Below are 19,010 nucleotides of genomic sequence, written 5' to 3'. Positions count from 1 at the left end.
GCACAAATGTTATTTTTAAAGATTCAGCTTTATTAATACGTTAAGAAAGAGCTCCCTTGGCAGTGTGGGTTCTCACCGCGCTGTCTCAGATCCTATAAAACATTCATGCCCTGAAAGCTGTTACAGAGATCCGAAGCGACTAGCTCCAAGCACGGGGAAATCTTTACCTTCAGATGAAGCTCCACTCTGAGCACGACGGCGGGGCTTTTTCTATGGGCCGTCCTGTGGCCTCGTGCGGGGCTTTTTCTAAGGGCTTGGGCCGTCCTGTGGCCTTTTGTAAGAGACACTGAATTAGGATGCACGGAAAGGCACCTGGCCGCCCACAGCGACAGCCACGTGTGTCTCCTTCAGTCCCTGAACACAGGGGCCAAACACTTGTATCCTCCCCCTATAGATCTGATACTAACACATCTCTTGGGGTGGGGGTGTTTTTGTATATAGGGAGAGACAAAACTACATTCATTTTCATACTTCTACTTCAGTTACCCTCGCAAAAATAGGAAACTACCGAGCTGGGGATTAAAACACGTGAATAAATCGCAAAGATGTACCAGAAACAACACCCCCCCCCCCTTACAGTAAGTCTCTGCACAGCAAAGCAGCCCTATTTTTGTAAGGGGAGAAGCTGAAGAAGTTCTTTTAGTTTTTATCTCCAAAGGAAGAAACAAGCAGAGATGGAAGGCCCGGGAGCCTCAGTCCCAATTTGTATCCCATATTATACACAGCGGGTTTCGAAGTGTCTAGTAGTCAAAGGGAATTCCTCTAACTTCCATTTTCTCAGCCTCAGAAAGCCAGCCAGCTTGGGAATACTGCGAGCTGTGTGCACCTTGAACAGTAACCTCGCCACTTTGTTTATTACTTTTAAAATACACTCCCTCCCACGGAACTCCAGGAGAAGCTACAACCCCTTGGTGGGGGGAAAAGCACCTCCGCCCACCCCTCCCAGAAACCAGAAGCAACAAGACTCAGGAATTGATGTGGGATTTTGGAGTCGCTCTTGGGGTCTCTCTCTCTCTCTCTCTCTCTCTCTTTCTCTCTTTTTTTTGCTAAATTCTTTTATTTTTGTTTAAATTCTCACTTCAATTTTAATTCTTGAAGAACAGCTTCGACAACATATATCGCACTCATAAGAAGCAAAGGGTTATATCAAAAATTATTAGTATAGAATCACAGGAAACCTGGTTTGGAACCAGAAAAAAAATACAAAACAGATATAGATACATACACACAGAACAATTCCTTGTTTGTTTTTTAATAATTATTTGGAAAATGTTATTTCCCGCCCCTCCTAATCCTTGTTTGTTTCTTGTGTTTTTTCCTTTATGCGCATACGATGTTTTAAATTTTACAAAAAAAGTGAAAATAAAGACTAATATCTTACAAAATCAAGAACAATGTTCGTGGTCAGCGTTTGCCTGTGCCCCCCTTCTCTGTTCTACACCAGTCAATTCGCCTTGGGTTTCTGCTTTTGTTTTTTTTAAACTGCGTTGTTTGTTTGTTTGTTTGTTTGCTGTACAGACGAAATCCATCTCAGTCCGCCATAAATCCAAGAAGATCCGTTCTAGTCTCCTCGTGGGGTTTAGGTTAAAATCCCTTCGGTCCTTTCTTCTTATTATTTTTTAATGCTCCCATCTGCGTGCTGTTTGTTCCACAAACACGGCGCGTCCTTTCTGGTTATGTCTTTTTTCCCCCCGCAGGCTTTCCCAGGGTCCGAGCCGAGGGGGCCGTCCGTGCTGTCCTCGGAACCTCCCACACCCCGGGCGGCGGGCCGGCCCCCCTCCGGCATCGGCGGCGTCGGCGGCGTCGGCGGGGTCTCTGGGCCGGGGGCGGCGGCCAGAAGCTCTACGAGCACTGGATGGACATGTAAGGCCAGTTGAAGCTGCTGCCGGAGAGCAGCATGTCTCGGATGAGCGTCTCGATGGGGGTTTTACCTACCAAGCGGACGAAGAAGAGCTGCTCGATGACCGACGACGAGACGGTGCGCAGCGAAGGCAGCCGGAGGAGCAGCTTGCCGAAGCGGCTGGGCTGGTTGGGGTACTGGCTCCGCACGTACTCCTCCAGGGCGCACTGAGACTTCTCCTGCAGGCTCTCGATGTGCGCCGCGTCCGACAGGCCACAGGCATCTGCCCCACGCGCCGGGGAGACAAGAGGGCCACACCGTTAGCCGGCGGGGTGGCGGCCGGGGGCACCCCGTCCGCCCGCCCGCCCCACTCCCCTGCTCCCAGCGCCGCCGCCCCCCGCCCTCCTCACGCCCCCCCCCCCACCGTCACCTGGCAAATAAATCAGAACCGCCGGAGCCATTTTCCCCCCAGCCAGGGGAGCGCCTGTCTCGGCTGCTGGGGAGACCCGCACCATCCCATTGTTAGCCCCTGGACATAATCCTCCCCCCGTCCTCCCCCCAGCTAGGCAGACCCAGTCAGCCGCGGGGGCTCCGCTGCCTCCCCCCCCCCGTCCCGGATCATCAGCGAGAGGAAAAGGCTGCAGGGCGGTATCAATGGGCCCAGGCGAACGCCCGGCGGAACCCAGGCCGGGAGGGAAGGGGGCCGTTTCCACCGCCGAGGAAGGAAGGAAGGAAGGAAGAAGGAATGGAAGGCCTGCTTTGTCTCGGGATCTCGGAGATGGCATAATTGAAAACCGTCCATATCTAGGGAAGCTGTATCATCAACGGGAAGAACAGACCCCCCCCCCCCCCGCCTGTGCTTAAGGAGGTTTCTGCAGCTGCTCACGTTGGCTGCCTCGCTCACACAAAGCTACGCCGGCTGCTGCTGCTGCCTCGCATGAGCCGGGGCGAAGTCGGGCTGGAAACGGGAAGGACAGGAAGGCCCCGAGTGTGTGTGTCTGTGTGTAGAACTGCACTCCCCCAAACACCTAGATGCCTCGCAGGCTGTCCTCAGCCAGTAAGGACCCCATCAACACTTTTCTTTCTTTCTTTCTTTCTTTCTTTCTTTCTTTCTTTCTTTCTTTCTTTCTTTCTTTCTTTCTTTCTTTCTTTCTTTCTTTCTTTCTTTCTTTCTTTCAGAAATAAAACCCATAGACTGTATCTGGAAGGGAGTGGAAGTCCCACACCTGACCTAGGCGGTGAATAATTCCTGCTCAAGAAATCGCAGGGCACAGAAACGTAGAGCCGCTGTCACCTCCCTAGTACAAATACACGCCCTGTTTTCTTGTATTAATAATGAATATTTCAAAACACCGGGATCACAAGCCAGCAGCCGGTGAGAGCAGGGCGGCTGAGCACAGATCAAAGGCAGCCTTGGCTAAATATGAATTAATCGCGGGGCCATGGCCCCAAAAGGAGGAAACAGCTTGGCGAATGTAAAAGGATGACCCTGCAAAAGGCACTATGGATTATTCAAAGCAGACACCCCCTCACCCCCAAAGAATCAGGGGCAAAGGCACCTTCTAGCACTGGTTTATGTTGAAGTTGGGGCTCTTTCTGCTTCCACGGCTGGCTGTGGCAAAGATTGCCCAACACCTCCATCTCCCAGCCTCTGGCCCCAGCGAAAATATAAATACATCCAGATTCAGTTCAGGGCCTTCTGAGGAAAAGACCCCCATGACTCCCACAACTGACTAAAGAGTGCCTCGATGTGCCATTAATCGCCAGCCGACTGCTGGGCTATCCATACCTTGGCCTTAAATGCAGTGATCATTTGTAGAATCAGAAAAAGCTGCCCCGGCTGGCGGTCACTAGCAGAGGGTGCTCGGCCTCCTGGCTGTCAGAGATCACCTTCTACGGCTCCAGCCAGCTCCTAACTTAATGTTTATGCCCCATATCTTGCCAAACAAGAAAATATTAAATGGGGTCGATTCCCTCCCTCCCTCCCTCCCAGCACATTTCTCTGGAGGCCTCTTGTCCCATCCCCCCAGAATGGTAAGATATCTATCCCACCGTGGACCACAAACGTCCCTCCGGCTCACCGCCGCCCCAGGATCCTTGAGAAAGGACCTTGACAGAGAGATGGGCAGGTGCTGCTATCGCCCAAGCTCCTGTTTTCTTTTTTCCTCGACCCCTCGCCCTTTTTGCATTGTCAACACATCTCTAAATAAATGCCGCATCAGTCTTTTTTTTTAGCGCCCCTGGATAAGTCTGTTTTATACTCCCCTCCCCCAAACTCCCAACAGGCTGGGTTTTATTTGGCTCCCCTTGCATCAGAGTCAGTCCAGAAGGACTTATTTCCAACCCAATGTGTCTAGAAGTGGGGGAGGGGGGAGGCTTGCTTTCAACCTCCACAGTAACAACAGGATCTGAAAATTAATTAAACAATCTATGCTATCTGATCGATTAGCTGATTGAGTTGAGATGAAATAGAGCAAAGACAGAGAGCCAGGCATAAGCCTTGCTCCTTCTGTGAGCTACCTCTCAGGAAGGATGGAGGGGGCTGGGGGGGGGGGGTTGGGAAGGGACAGGGGAAGGGTGGATAGAGGTGGAAATTACACATGGCCCACTTTTTAAGACGGCCATATTTCTCCCCGCAGTCATTATTTCTCCATATTTCTTCCTGCAGTCTATGGCAAAGAAATGATGTAAATAAATAATCATTACTGTTCTGCACAAGCCAACCTGAGCCTTTGTACTACAGGGAATGTATTTCATGTAACGCATCCCGAAGAGTTTAGTGTTCAGGAAATATAGAGGTAATCAGCTCGCATATAACCAGAACTCAACGTTCTTATGGTGCAGAAGATGGATTTATTGAGCTGATCTTATCTAACCCGGTCCCTCCTGGAGACTGCATATCAAAATGGGGGGGGGGGGCAGTTCAGTAGGAGCGTTTTTAATGAAGCTTGCATATTTGTGTGAAACGAAACAAAACAAAGCAGGTTTGTGGCTTTCAAGTCACTGGTGGGACAGACTCCAAAGTTTTTGTGGGTGAAAAGAAGTACCCAGAGCCCTGATGGCGGTGGTGGCCAAACCAGTAAAACCAGGCCAGAAATGTTGATTCTCTCCTCTTAAAAACCACTGACTTGGAAGTAAGTCTCTCTTGGCGTTTAGGATGGGGCTGTTCAATTAAAACCCTTGGGACAAGGTGACTAAAAATGTCTTTTCCATCCATCAAAGTTTGCTTAAAAGTTGGATGACTTGGCGAAAGACCTGCCATAAATTATCGTCTGGCGAGCAATCAAAGGAAGATTAAGCCGAAATGGAAAGGGGTGGGAAAGAGAAAAGGGGGGGGGGGGAAGAGGCCGGATAGTTAATTTGGCATTCTGAATTTTCTATTTTTATGCCCCCCATAGAAGCTGGGAAAATATCATTATTCTTGTTCCCCCACCCCAATTTAACTGAGGTGTCAATTTAATTGCACCACCTTGGTGAAAAATAAAAGATATTAAAATGCAGGGCCATGCACAAGTACATAGAAACAGAGATACAGATAGCCTTATAAATTCATCCAGCTACTATCTGAGCAAGAATTTGACAGAGCAGAAAGGAATCCTCATTTTTGCCCCCTGGTGTGTGTGTGTGTGTGTGGGGGGGGGGGGTCCCGCCTTCTAGCCATCCTTTTGGGTAACACTCGCACTCGTAAACCAGTTAAAAAACAGAGCAGGTTGCTGGAGGAGTTAAATCAACCTGGGGGTGGGGGTGGGGCTCTTATTCTGTCAGTTTTGTACAATACGCTTGGGTCAGGCAAGGCTCCTGAAGAGAAAACGCACCCCAACCTGGAGGTGGCTGCTCCGTTTGTCTCAAGATCTGCCCCTGATCTTCAGCATAGATCGAGGCCGCCTCTTCGGCCGCCCTGACTGCGGACCTGCATTTGCAGCCAGAGGAACGAGGGGGGGCAGTCACGGTCCACGGTCGGGGAGCCCCCCGCGCATGCCAATGAGATCCCCTCCCGGCCTAAAGACACGAGCCGCTCTTCAAATCGATATTAATACTACAGTTGTTGCATCACAATATATTGCGTGCAAACGCAGGAGTCCCTCGGCTCGCCTCGACTACAGAGCACAGGCGATCCCTCGCGCACGAAAGCCGGAGCGTTCCTGGCGGATCCCCCTGGGCCCAGCCAGGCCCGCGCCTGCAAGGCCATCTTTGTTCCGGGCTGCTTTTGTATCGCCTTTCTGTATGCTTGGAAGGCCCGTTTTAATGGGCCAAGAAGGAAAGGGCCTTTTAAAGAAGTTTTTAAAAGGTGGTAGGTAGATCAACACCCGCAATGGCCTCCAAACTGCCCCCGCAACACTTCGTATTTCCTGGCCTTGTGATGTTTCTATAAATTTCCCTCGGAGCAGGTCGCAGGGAGAAAAGGTACCCTAGAGTCTTATGGCCTCCGACCGGAGTTATTCACAGACCAGGGTGCCGCACTCTCCCGAAAAGTGAATCTGAGCCATCCATCCTAAGCAAAATTGCAAACCTGCGCCTTGCCCCCGCTGATCCTTCGTTTGATATTTTTGCAGGCAATCTGCTGCCTTCCTTAATATTCGTGCCCTGTCCCATTGTTAGAAGAAAAGAAATAGGATCTCGTAGACCCGATCTCCTAACCCTGGGGCTGATTGCGGGCCTTCTTTCCCACTTGCTGGCTGGACAGGGGGGCTTTCCTTTCCTTTCTCTCTTTTTTAAGAGGAGCTGGAATCCATTTTTACGAGCCTCACAAACCACAGCCACGGCAAATATGAATGGTTTTCGATACGGGGGAAATCAGGCAACAGTAAAGCTGTATTATTTATGATTTATTTGTGCTTGGTCTTCCTTACTGAAAGAAGCCCTGGCACGGAGGGAGCCCTTTCTACAAGGCCTTGAAACCGACTGCCTGCCTGCCCTTTTCTTCCTCAGGACCCCCCCCCCCTTCACCCATTAAAAAATAATCTAAAAGGGAAGGTGGGCAAGAAATGCAAGAAATGGGCAAGAAATGTGAAGTGGCAGGGCCCTGCTTCTCGCCTCCCGGCATTCAACCTGGCATTTAACCTGGCATCCTCTCCAGGTTGAATGCAGAAGACCCACCTTTCATTTGTCAGTTTCACCGGAGGCCTGAAGGAGGCCCTCCGCCCCTTGGCCAGCAGCAGCCTCTGGTAGCCCTTTGACTTGATCAGAGGGAATCCTGGCCATCTACATTTCTGAGGGGGTGGGGAAAGAAAGGGGGGGCTATTTTCCCCAGGCCAACTCAGTTTGGTCCCTGCAAGAATGTCCCGGTTGGGCTGCCTCCTCTGGACAATCTAAACGGGGCTGGGAGGTCGTCCTGCAGATGCGGGGAGCTCCCTGGGGACGTTCCCCCCCCCCTGGGCCCCGAGGCCTCCTCCCCCTCCCCTCCAGACCGCGGTGCAGGCCACTGACCTGACGTGAAGAGGACGATGGCTTTGAGGCAGCTGTACTCGGCCGAGTCGACGTGGAGGGCCTTGAGCTTCTCCACTTGCTCCTGGAAGATGCGGATGTGGTCCATGAAAGCCACCACGCGGTCGGCGGACATGGGTGAGGCGTGGAGGCCGGCGGCGGCCAGAAGCGGGGCCACGTGCAGCGGCATGGAGCACTGGGCGGCGTTGAGGACGAAGAGCTCGCTCCAGGTGAGGCGCAGCAGGGCCACCTGGTCGGTGATCTGCAGGTCCGGGAAGAAGGGGATGTTGCGGGCCCACTCGACGGCGCTGAAGAGCAGCCGCGCCGCCAGCTCGCAGATATTCTCGATGCCCATGATGTTGTTGGGCTGCATGCACTGGCTGCCGTAGCGCGACGTCGGGTAGGGCTCGGCCCGCAGCAGCAGCGAGATGTAGCCCGACAGGTAGCAGTGCCCGTTCAGCGGGTCGCCGTTGGTCAGCGCGTACTGGCCCGGGTTCGGCTGGCTCGGCGGCATCCTGCCTCGCTGAACCGCTGACGAAAAGAGGGAGAGAGAGAGAAAAGGAGAGGAAATGTGCATCCGGCAGCCTTGGCAAACCCCAGCCCGCCAGCCGCGCGCGATGCAAAGCCGCCTTCCCGCAGCAACACACCACAGGCGCGCACACACGCACATACACCAGCGCGCACAAACACACACATACAAATCCGGGTGGGAGGATTGGGAGAGGAGCACAATGCAGGGCCCTGGACTTGCATAGTTATGCAAATAGGGACCTTGCTATCCCAGGCAAGGCTGCCTAAAATACTAATAATATTAATAAATTATTATTATTATTAATAATAATATCCTGCCAGAGCTACAAACAGCCCTTCCAGAAACCCCCGAAGTCATTCTAGCCTCCCAGCCAAGCAGGTGGCTGAGGCGACCAAAAGGCAAAATCTCTGCTGGATTTGACCAGTCCCCAGCCTCACTTTAGCAAATAGACTTACAAAGGTGCTTCTTTTTGGAAAGGGGAGATCCATTTCCAATCTTGCCTATGATTTCCCCTTAGAACTAGGTCCCAGCTCAATTTCTGACATTAAAAGTTTTAAAAGGCTAAGCGAGACCCGCGCTCGCCTTCAAGAATGCTCTCCCTGTCCAAAGGGCAGGGTCAAGAATTTTATTTTATTTTTAAAAGCAGACATGAAATAAGATTTGGACTTACTGAATCCAAACATGAGTGTCAAAATGGGAAAGGTGGGATTAAGTTCTTGCCTTTGTTGCTGGAGTAGAAAAAAGGCAGCCCAGTGAAGGCACCAGCTGGCCACTGCACAAAAAGCAGGATCTAGGAACTGTCCCAACCCAAAACGTAAGCAGGCTCGGAGTTCGTGAAGCTGTGCAAAGTTTGCTCTCTGAGTGTGTGTGTGTGTGTGTGTGTGTGTGTGTGTGTGTGTGTGTGAGAGAGAGAGAGAAAGAGAGAGAGTGTATTGGTGTGGGGGTTGCTTAATCAGGGCCAGCGATTCAGCCTCATGCCATGTAAACAAAGGTACCTTAAGACAAAGATTCCGCCACATTTATTTTTCATTTTGCAGGAGAAAAATATTTTCTTCGATCTTTTTGAGGGGGAGTAAATCCTCCTTTTTTACAGGGGAAATTTAATGTTCCCAAAGACCGCTCAGCCTCTCTCCTCCAGCTCAAAATTATACTTCCAAACCTGGCTTTTTTGTGTGTGCTTCAATGAAGTGCAAACACCATTCAAAGGCGGTGCTCTATTATGTCTTTCTCTCACTCTCTCCTTTCTCTCTGTAAATGCACATGTATGGATGTACCCCAGTCCCTCTCCCACCAACAGCTCTCGGAAGCTACAAATGAAGTCGTCAGTGGCCAGCGCTAAAGAAATCCTTTCCTTTCTTGTGTGATAGGGAAAATAAACAAAATAATATTCTGAAACCCATCTATGCCACAGAATGGACAGTTTGCCACATTTGGCATCCTTACAGAGAGTAAGGAAACCTAGCTGTAACTATTTGACTGCTAAACAGGTGGTGGGGGGAGGAAAATAAAATAAAGATACCACATATACCAAGCCATTAACTCTTGCCGCTGGGGGTGGGAAGGACAGCAAGGCAACAAAAAACAAACCCTCCCTCTTTTTTTTGGAAAAACTGGGAATTAAAACAGCAGAAGTGTTCGTTTTGTTGCCCAAAGATGAGCATCCCATTCCAGAGGCAGGTGAAGTGTTATGATTTTTAAAGGGGGGAGTGGATGAGGAACGCTGTCCTGTGTTGCAATTGGGGTACAGCACTGAAAGAGGCGGAGGAGTTTGATGGCCAAAGAAATAAAAAGAGCAGCATGCTTAGGGGGACAAACATGACAGAACTGGGGAAGCACTGATGGCTCACCAACTTTCCTTGGAAAGCACGAGGGAGTCAAAATAAAGGCCAGATCTTGTGACGGGCAGACTAGCAGACCAGGGCAGAGCAAGAAAGCAGCGACACGCCAGCAGCATTTAACCCCCTCCCCTCCAAAACCCCCTCCTCACTCATATTCCCCCCCCCCCCCGCTTAGATGCATGTCTTTCAGCTTTCAGGCCGCGTGTCTTCCTTTCTTTTTGAAAGGGAGATGGCTGGAAATGGATTTAACTAACGCAATCCTTCCCCCTTGTTTGCTTCCTTGGGGTAAAGACCCACAACTCAGGGAGAGAGACGCGATTCCAGGATCGAGAGATCCGGGTGCCCTTCTTCCCCTGCTCCCAGCTCACCATAGAGAGCAAGTCTCAGGACAGCGTGGGGCCCTCGGGGATTCGACACCCTCCGGGTGGCAGCTGCCTTCGTGAGCAAGAATAATACCGATAACGTGAAGAAGCGCGAGCGGCTCTGGGGAAGGGGGGGAGTGCTGCATGCGGTGCAGTGGGGGGGGGGGGAGGCTTGGAGGAGCGGGTGGGGGTTTGCCAGCGATTCCCTCCCCCCCCCCTTTTGGCGACCTGGTCTGGGGACGCGCATGCCGGAGTAGAAGAGGCAAGAAATATTCACCTTCCCGCCTCATGCCCACTTTGAGGCACTTCTTGAGGCGGCAGTACTGGCACTGGTTGCGGTGGTGCTGGTCGATGGGGCAGTTCCGGTTGGCCCGGCAAGTGTACGTTAAGTTCCGTCGGACGCTGCGCTTGAAGAAACTTTTGCAGCCCTCGCAGGTGAACTGGCCGTAGTGCTTCCCGCTGGACTTGTCCCCGCACACCACGCACTCGATGTGCTGTTGCTGCTGCTGCTGCTGCTGCCCGCCGCCCTGTTGCTGCTGCTGCTGGCCCTTGTCGCCCGGCGTGGACGGGGCGCCCGGCTGGCTGGGCGTCTGCGGCGTGTGCGGGGCAGCCGAGGCCCCCTGCTGCGGGTCCCGGCCCGGCTGAGCTGCTCCGGCGGGGCCGCCCCCGGCCACGTCCTCTTGCGCATCTCGCCAGCTGCTAACTACCATTGCCATATCTCGGGCCCGCGGAGAAAAAAGAGTGTGTGTGTGTAGGGGGGGGGGGGGCTGCCGGGGAAGAGGCCGGGAGAGGAGGGGAGCGGGCGGGGTGGGGTGGGGTGGGGTGGGGAGGGGAGCGGGTGGGGGAGAAGGGCGGCTGCCTTGATTGGGGGGCGGCGGGAGAAGGCTCCGGGCTGCTCCCGCCTCGCTGCTGGGCTGCTGCCGCCGCTCTGCTCGGCTCGGCTCGGCTCCGCGGCTTCCTCTGGCTGCCCTGCCCCCGTCTGCCCTCCTTCCTCCTCCTCCTCCGCCTCCCGGGCTCCGTCCGCTAGTCGGGGGGTCGAGGGGTCCCCAAGGGCTGCCTAGACCCCCCTGGCCTCAGCCCACCCTGCCCCCCAGCACCGCGTCCCCCTTCAAGTTGCCAAGCCGGGCAGGGCGGCGGCAGCGGCGGCGGGCAGAGGCATCCAGGAGCCCGCGGCCAGCGAGAAGAGGCGGCCGGCAGGACGCTCCGGCCGTGGCCGGCACAGCGCCAGCCCGCGCCGCCCAGCCAGCCAGCCGAGCCGGGCCGCGTCCGAGGCCGGGAGAGGAGCGAGGGCGGCGGCGGCGGGGGCGGCGGCGGAGCAGCTCAGGGCGCGCGGCGGTCCGGGGGCCAGGTCGGAGGCAGCGCGGCGCGGGCGGCCATTCAGGGGAGGCGCCTCGGGAGCTCCGGCAGGCCGGCGAGGAGGAGGCCGGGCGAGGCGCGCTGGGCTCCGGCGGCTGCTGTGCTGCGAGGCTGCCTTGGCTGGGGCCGCCGCCGCCGCTGGAGCTGCTGCTGCTGCTGCTGCTGCTGCCTCCTTTGCTGCTTCTTCCTTGGCTGCTGCTGCTGCCGCCTCCTGTGCTGCTGCTGCTGCTGCTGCTGCTGCTGCTGGTGGCGTTGCGGGCTGCTGGCGGTGGGCCGCCTGCCTCAGCCGCGCGGGGAGAGGAGATACAAAGGCGAGCGCCCTGCGGCCCCGGTGCCCGGGAGACGGATCTGCAGCCGAGCGGAAGAGCCCTGGACCGGCAGGGAGCAGGAGCGGCGACCGTCAGCCGCCCGGCCGAGCCCGAGCCCAACAGGCGAGAGATCCAAAGTAGGTCGAATAAATAAACCCGCGGCTCCGGGAGGCTTCCGCGCCCGCTCCGTGCCTTCTTTCTTCTGCCGTGCCGCTGACAATAATCACTGGAGAGCGCCCAAGAAAACCGCTCCTCTTCTTCGTCTTCGTCTTCTTTTTTTTCTTTAGAAAAAAAAATCGAAGCAAAAAAAAAAATCTTCAGCAGCCACCAGCAAAAAACCCTCCCCTAAAATAAAAAAGTATTAAAAAATGGACGGTGGAAATCTTAAAAGGAGTCCGTCTTTTTTTCTCTCTCCTCCTTTGCTCTCTTTCTTTTCGGTCTTTTTTTTTTTTTAACTTTCCCCTCTCTCTAGCCTCATTCAGGAAGGAAGCGAAAGACACAGGGAAAAGAAGGGCGGAAAAAGAGAGGAGGAAAGAAGGAGATGAAGAAAAAAACCTCTCCAACTAATAGAATATGCAAGAAAGGGGAGAGAGAGAGAGAGGGAGAGAGAACCAAAAAATGAATGCGTGGAAACGGGAAGACTAGCCGAGCAATGTTTCCGAAAGGGGGATCTGCGCGAATGTCTGTATATAGTGAACTTTGACACGACTATTGAAACTGACACGTTTCTATGGAGATCGCTGCCTTATATGGAGCTCATGTCAAGGAGCCAAGAGAGGGGCTGCTGGCGACTGATAATCAAAGGCGACTGACTGGTCAGAGCCCTGAATTGGGGGGGAGAGAAAATGGGCGGCTAAGGTTAGCCAAGCCTCCTTTCCTCCATTGGCTGAGGTCTCTCTCTCTCCCCCCCCCCTCCCGCCTTTATTCTTTGCTACCTACTGACTGAGATGGGAAGGAGGCAGGGGGAGGGGAGGGAGGGGGAGGGAGAGGGAGAGAGCGAGAGCGAGAACGAGAGAGAGGGAAGGAGGGAGGGAGGCAGGCAGGGAGGGGGGGAGGGAGGGGGGATTCTTCTGACAAGCGCAATTTACATTGAGATCGCCCTGCACTGCTATTTACTTTGAGACCTGATTAGTATGGGTCGTCTCTGGTCACACACACAGACACACACGCACGTTAAAAGAAAGGAAGGGGGCGCGGGAAAGAGATGCGTTGCGATAAGGGGAAGGGGAATTAAAAGGAAATTATTTTGGCTCGTTCTGAAAAAGTTTTTTTTAATTAGATTTCTCTGTGTCTCCTCGGGATTTTATTTTCTTTCAAAAAGACCCTGATTAGGAATTACGACACTTGGACTGGATTCCATTGTTTAATGCCTGGAAGTAGAGGGCTAAGGAGATTCCATAAGGAATGTAAGTATTTAAAAATACATTTATGGTTCCATATGTTCCAGTTCAACACGTTCCCCACTCTCCCTCCCCTCCCTCCCTGCCTCCTCCTTTTCTTCACATTAACCTCCCCCACCCTTTGCCTTTTAAAATGTTTCATTATCGTCACTAGCACTGAGTGGATTTCGCATTGAGTAGAAATCAACACCTTGTTACATTTGGAGAGATCTCCCACTCCATTTCTAACAGATCCCCCCCCCCACCAAGAATTCTAACTTGTCCTCTTCTGTTCCCGCCTCCCTTCCAAGAATGTTTTTAAACAGCCGCAGTAATGCTTAGTATATAACAAAGTAAGCGATCGTGTAGGCTATTTTATCCGGGGGATCAGTGCTTGCACGGGAAAGTTCACGAGAGAGAGAAAGAGAGAGAGAGAGAGAGAGAGGGAGGGAGAGAATGTGAGTTTGGAAGAGTGTATCCTGGGAACAGACCGGTGGAGGGGAGCGGGCAGAGAGCCTCCTTCTCCCTTGTTGGTGGAATCGCTAGATCGTGCTGCCATCTAGCGGACAGGAAGAGAGAGGTGAAACTACCGCTAGTTAAACGCCCTCTGTATTTTTTTTATAGAGAGAGAAAAAAAAGCTTCAGCGGCTGGTGGTGGAACAGAAAGCCATGCAAATATCTGGACTAATCATTTTCTCATTGTTTTCCTGCCCCCTAAGACTGCACGGGGGGTGGGGAGGGCAACCCATTTCGTACCAACCGTTTCCCATTATTGTCGATGGTCTTCTCTTATGTCCTGAACCTCCAGTCCTCCGGTACATCTTTCCCATCCTTCTAACTTTTATCCAAGTTTTTGAATCGGCTGAGAAAGAGGTGAGCGGTTGGAAAAGGGGGGGGGGGGTTTGAAGAAAGAGAGGCTGGTGCGATTTCAAAAGTCTTCAATAAGGGAAGAGGAAGCGAATTTGTATTCTGGGCCAGTATGGCTTCTAAAATCTTAGCAGTCGGTTTGGAAAGGAGAATCTTGGTTTGCTATCTGTTGGTGTGGTAATGAAGAGGGTGCCCCCCCAACCCGCCGTCACTTTCCCCTGCCAAGCTGTCCCTATTGTAGATTGCACTGATAAAAGGGATGTTATTGACTATGCAAAAGCAAGCGCCCTCGACTGCCTCTCTCTCTCTCTCTCTCTCTCTCTCTCTCTCTCTCTCTCTCTCTCTCTCTTTCAATAAACTCTCGGTCCTGTCTTTTGGTGGTCACTGACAAGGTGAAACGAATAAGATTAAATCACACACACACACAGCTCCGTACGTGCATTATCTAAGATTTTATTCTCCGGACTGTGAAGATACCAGGTTGAAAAAAAGAGAGGCAAAGCGAGAGGAAGGAAGGGAGGGGGAGAGAGAGAGGAGAGAGAGAGAGAGAGAGAGGCTAAGAGAAGGTACAGAGAAAGGCAGCGCGCAGCTCCTTGACAAGATTTCTTCGGACTCCGGATTCCCTCCACCGGCAGCGGGCAGCCCTCGGCTGACTAAGGCAAGTAGTTTTGGCTTCGTCTAGTCCGGGATTCTGACGGGGGCTGGAATCTGGGTAGGGGCGTCCCGCTGGTTACAGATGGGGTTCCCACCTCCCCGTCTAACTTCCTTAGATGGAGTTCCACCTAAAACAGAAACTTGGCAGGGGTAGCTCTTTCTTTCTTTCTTTCTTTCTTTCTTTCTTTCTTTCTTTCTTTCTTTCTTTCTTTCTTTCTTTCTTTCTTTCTTTCTTTCTTTCTTTCTTTCTTTCTTTCTTTTATTTCCAATCACTCCTGTTCTGGTCTCTTGCTTGCTTTGTCGGATACTTTGCAAGGAATCCAGTTTAGGCCTGGTTGAGATTTCTCAACCAGATTTTTTTCCCCTCTGAAACAGATGGGGAGGGGCGTGGGGAGAGAGGATTCGGCAGTGATGGTGACTGATAGTGGACAGGCTGTCACAGGACTGAATAAAAATACTGCGACCCCCTTTCAAACACTCTCACACATGTTTAGCCTAGAAGTCAAGTTTCCTTGAAATCTATCAGAGGCACTCTGGGGATGGAGCAGGACCTTGGCTTACAGGGTGACTCGAACTTGCTTAGGTGACCCTCCGCTCCTTCGGAAGAGAAGTGAAAACCGGAGCAGGGATCTGTCCCTAGTCACGGTCCTGACTGTGCCCAGGTGACCTGAGAGAGACGGGTCTTCTTTTTAGCCTTGACTTCCCGTCTCCTCCGAAAGAGGGACTCCAGCGCGCCTCCAGGCTAATGGCAGCATGTTAAGACTGTTGTCTTTCACCTGTTCCGTTTGTTATTTGATCACCTAATGAAAAGATCGATTGCAGCCTGTTTATCGGGGGGTGGGGGGTGGGGGGTGGGAGGGAGTGCCAACAGGTTAAAGGGACAGCAGTGAGATCCACTGGAAAGGGAGAGCCTGGGACAAAGAGGGGGACCTAAGGGGAAAAAAGTGTGCAAGGAATTACATCAATACAAAACATACAGTACTCTCTTTTCCAATTCTTTTGAGGAGGTTAGGATTTTTGTTGTTATTGCTGTTTTTTTTTAAAAGCAAATCACTACTTCACATTCCTTTTAATAGGAGCATAAAGTAGCACCTCTTTAATCTCTCTCTCTCTTTTTGGTGACGGGGGGGGGGCGTAGAGGACTGCCATTTTGATAGGTTCTCTAGGAATTCACCTCTTTTAGGGAGCAGGGCTTGTGCCATGGAATGGGAACAGCAGGCAATTCAGGCGAGAAAAGGTGAAACCTTCAGCAGGAGAAAGCCTTTCTATCCTCAGAAGCTCCAGGCAGAACTCTTTTTTCGCACTTGAAAGGAGAGGACAGGGTTGTTTCAGTGCCACTGGGTAGCGACTCCCCCCCCCCACCCCCGCCAAGCTTGTCTGTAAGTGTAGGCTAAGAGCCCGAGCAGAGCGACACGCTCTCCGTTCCCTTCTGCCTGCAATCATTCCTGCCCTGCCCACATGGAAGTCGTTTGGGCTTCAGCTGTGCTGCTCTGACTCTGGGAGCCTATCTGGGGCTATGGTGGGAAAATCGCTTAAGCCTTAAGCAAAGGCTGAACTGGTTGGACGGCTTGCCAGATGGTTGTAACATTTTCGCAGGCACAGGACGGTTTGAATGGGGACATCCTGGGCGATTTATAGATGTGTGACTGATTTATTTTTTAAGGGGTGGTGGTGGTGGTGAAGCACATCAGGCTGTGATGTTCTGAAGAAGGTCCGGTTTAAGGGTTTGTGGATACCCCCTCACGATGTTGAAAGAGGAGAACTTGTTAGCACTCCCTTGGCATTTCGGTCAAGGTGGTTTTGTAATCTGATCTTTAAACACAGATGGAGTAAAGCCGAGACTAAACCCACGGGGCAAAGCACAAGTTTTATTGGAAGTAAGCTCATTCATTTGAAAGTCGAGGAAGTAAAGCCACTTAGTGTGTTTAGGAGAGGATTGGTAGCTTCTCTGCATGCTCTGAGGGTAGCAAAAATAAATGCCTTATCCCTCTGGATGAAAGAAAAATCCTGGGTCTGTCTCAATTGTTTATGGGCCAGAGCAGGGATAATTAAAGGTAGGTAGGTGGGTGGGGGAACCCACCTACATTTTAAAAGAGATGACTCTGACAACTGCATAAACCTTTGGCTGGTGCATTTTATTATTTTTTAAAGTTGTGTTATGCTTAGTACACACAGTCCTTGTTTTATGTTTGGAGCAACCTTATATGGAAAGATATCGGTGGACACATAACCTTACTCTCTCCAGTCTGTGTGTGTGTATATGTGTGTGTGTGTGTGGGGGGCGAGGTAAAGAATGTTACTTGCAACTTTGAGCAACTCGCTCCCTATTCTGGTATGAGATCCAGCTCCATTTCGTTATGACATGACATTTGGAAAGTGCTTTTTAAAGCACACATATGCCATTCCCGTTCTACATGGATCTACTTAAAACAGATTCAGGAAGCCATACGGAAGGCGGGCTCTGAATTCTGTTCTCTCACTTCCACACACACCAATGTGCTGGGCCGTTTGCCCCACAAATCAGCGCACTCGCTCGCTCTTGACAAGCGTTGCCTTTTAGATTTTGGATGTACGATCCATCAGATGGGTCAGCCTGTCAGGGAACATCTCTCTTTCTCTCACTACTATTTCTAGTCTTTGGCAAATATTCCTGGCCTTGTCCCACCCCCTCTCCGAGCCTCTTCCCTCGGCAGCGTGGATTGAGCCCTCGCTGGCCCCCTGCTCCGCTCTCAAGCTGGCAACTACTCCTTTTGCAGGGCCGAGTCTGCCTGCAAGCCAGTCCTCGGCAGGGAGGCTTAGCCAGGCAAGGCCGCTTCCACCAGTAGCGGAAGTAGGCCTGTTCAGTGGCAGCAGTGCCGGGTCAGTTCTCCTTTCTCAGCTGGTCAAACGAAATCGCAGGCTTGTCCCAGTCTAGGACTGCAAGCTTCTCTCTCTCTGTGCTGTGTCACTGCTTTGCATATTCATCTAGTTCTGCAGATTAAAGTGTCCGAGCTCTCTGCCGCTTTCAAACGGGCCTTTCCGCTGCAAAGTAACCTCCCAGCAGATTCAGGCGTCCTTTTGCCAACCGGCCACTGATTTAGACGAACTTTCTGGCATATGCTTCAGGGTTCAGGGTGTCTGGGATCGCAGGGCGGCCCCCCCCCCTTGAGTCTACAACAACAAGCCTTTATTGGCATACAAAACGTGACAACATTTCAAAGTAAAACAAGTTTAAAAACACAGTTAAAATTACTAATTTTCAGTATAAAATTTGCAACAGTCTCGCAAAAGAGCACATCAGAGCTGTTCAGGAGGTTGGGTATCTTGTAACACTCTTGCCACTGAGAACATTGCAAGAAAATAGAATTCATATATTTCATGCGTATCTTATCATATTTAGGGCATACAAACAGAGAATGGTCAAGTGTTTCAACTGTAACCAGATCACAAGAACAAACCTTTTTAGAATGTTCTATATTCTTAAATCTTCCCTCCAGGAGAGCTGATGGCAGTACATTACATCTTGCACCCCCCCCCCCTCTTTTGAGTCTGATTTGGGGGTTTAATCGAGGTCTAGGCATGGCAGGTTTCAACTCCCCCCTTCTCCTGGAGTAAAGGAGCATGTCTTTGAAAGGGATCAGACCCGTGTGTGCAAAAAAATGTACTTTCTCTGCTCATACCCAACATCCCAAACGAGCTCATTTAAAATTGCAAGCCGAGGCATCCTTACAGGGAAGTGAATCCGGCTGAAAGAGATCAGGCTGACTTCCGGTGCAGTTCGGCCTTGGAGAGAGCTAGGAGAGAAAGCCCCTAAGCTGCCTGTTTATTAAAGACAGCTGGGAGCAGGGAGAAGCCTGACGCGGAGGTGAGTGGTTCTAACCTTTGGAAAGGGGCCCGTTTGAGATGCCCTAAAAAACCTCTTTCTGTTATGCAATAAGCATAAAGCCCGCCCCCCCCATTTTTTGTAACGACCAGAGGGAGGGGTCAGGAAGCAAAACACCTTCCCCAGGCCATCTGGCCTGGCTCCCAGCGATCAGTCTCTAGGCTGGGCCAGCTCTGGCTGTCGGGCACTTGCCTCCCTGGGTCCTCAATCTCTCACTTGCTGCCCGGGTCAGCAACCACCCCTTGGCCGTTGGGGGGCCCCGGCCAGGAGACTTGAGACAGGGCAACCCTCCCTGTGCAAGGAACCCTTGTGTAGCCACCTGAAGAATCGAGGCCCTGAAGTCGGAGTCGAGGTGTTTTTAGGAGCCTGCAAAACAGCCTGATCCCCCGACTGTGGGACCTGTTCCCCCATCCTTAACCTGCTCTTCCCCGAGGGGCTAGCTCGGTCAGCTTCTGGTGCTTTTGTTGCATGGCGGACAGGACCCGGGGTCGGGCCATCCCAGCAGTAGGCCTGGGCATCTTTCTGGCCCAGTCGGGTGTTTTTATTATCTGTGGAACTGCGATTGCAATCAAATGTTTGCTTTGGACA

General features: G+C 52.1%; 1 protein-coding gene and 1 long non-coding RNA gene across 12 annotated transcripts in view; one reads left to right on the top strand and one right to left on the bottom strand.

Moving 5' to 3' along the window:
* Window positions 1-1,065: 1,065 nt before the first annotated feature.
* Window positions 1,066-10,718, bottom strand: NR2F1 (nuclear receptor subfamily 2 group F member 1). 2 transcript variants are annotated; one of them, XM_048503747.1, is made up of 3 exons: window positions 10,274-10,718; window positions 7,268-7,795; window positions 1,066-2,123 (listed from the first exon to the last, which is right to left on the bottom strand). In XM_048503747.1, the coding sequence occupies exons 1-3, from the start codon at window positions 10,710-10,712 to the stop codon at window positions 1,843-1,845; spliced, it is 1,248 nt and encodes a 415-aa protein (XP_048359704.1). In that variant the 5' UTR covers window positions 10,713-10,718; the 3' UTR covers window positions 1,066-1,842. The 2 variants fall into 2 exon arrangements, with proteins under 2 accessions (XP_048359704.1, XP_048359705.1); XM_048503748.1 differs by having other exon boundaries at window positions 7,268-7,792.
* Window positions 10,719-12,733: 2,015 nt separating this feature from the next.
* LOC125436591 overlaps window positions 12,734-19,010 on the top strand; it is a 104,067-nt gene continuing 97,790 nt past the window's right edge. For 6 of the 10 annotated variants that reach the window (XR_007245077.1, XR_007245078.1, XR_007245085.1 and 3 more), the window contains exon 1: window positions 12,734-13,066. This is a non-coding gene — a long non-coding RNA (uncharacterized LOC125436591). Of the gene's footprint in view, window positions 13,067-13,672; window positions 13,913-18,289; window positions 18,405-19,010 lie in introns of those variants that run through there. The other 4 variants (XR_007245079.1, XR_007245080.1, XR_007245082.1 and 1 more) reach the window with 4 other exon arrangements.

This window comes from Sphaerodactylus townsendi, linkage group LG07, assembly GCF_021028975.2.
Source record: "Sphaerodactylus townsendi isolate TG3544 linkage group LG07, MPM_Stown_v2.3, whole genome shotgun sequence".
Classification (NCBI taxonomy): domain Eukaryota; kingdom Metazoa; phylum Chordata; class Lepidosauria; order Squamata; family Sphaerodactylidae; genus Sphaerodactylus; species Sphaerodactylus townsendi.
The sequence above is the reverse complement of the archived record's forward strand: the minus strand, read 5'-3'. Positions and strand labels throughout refer to the sequence as shown.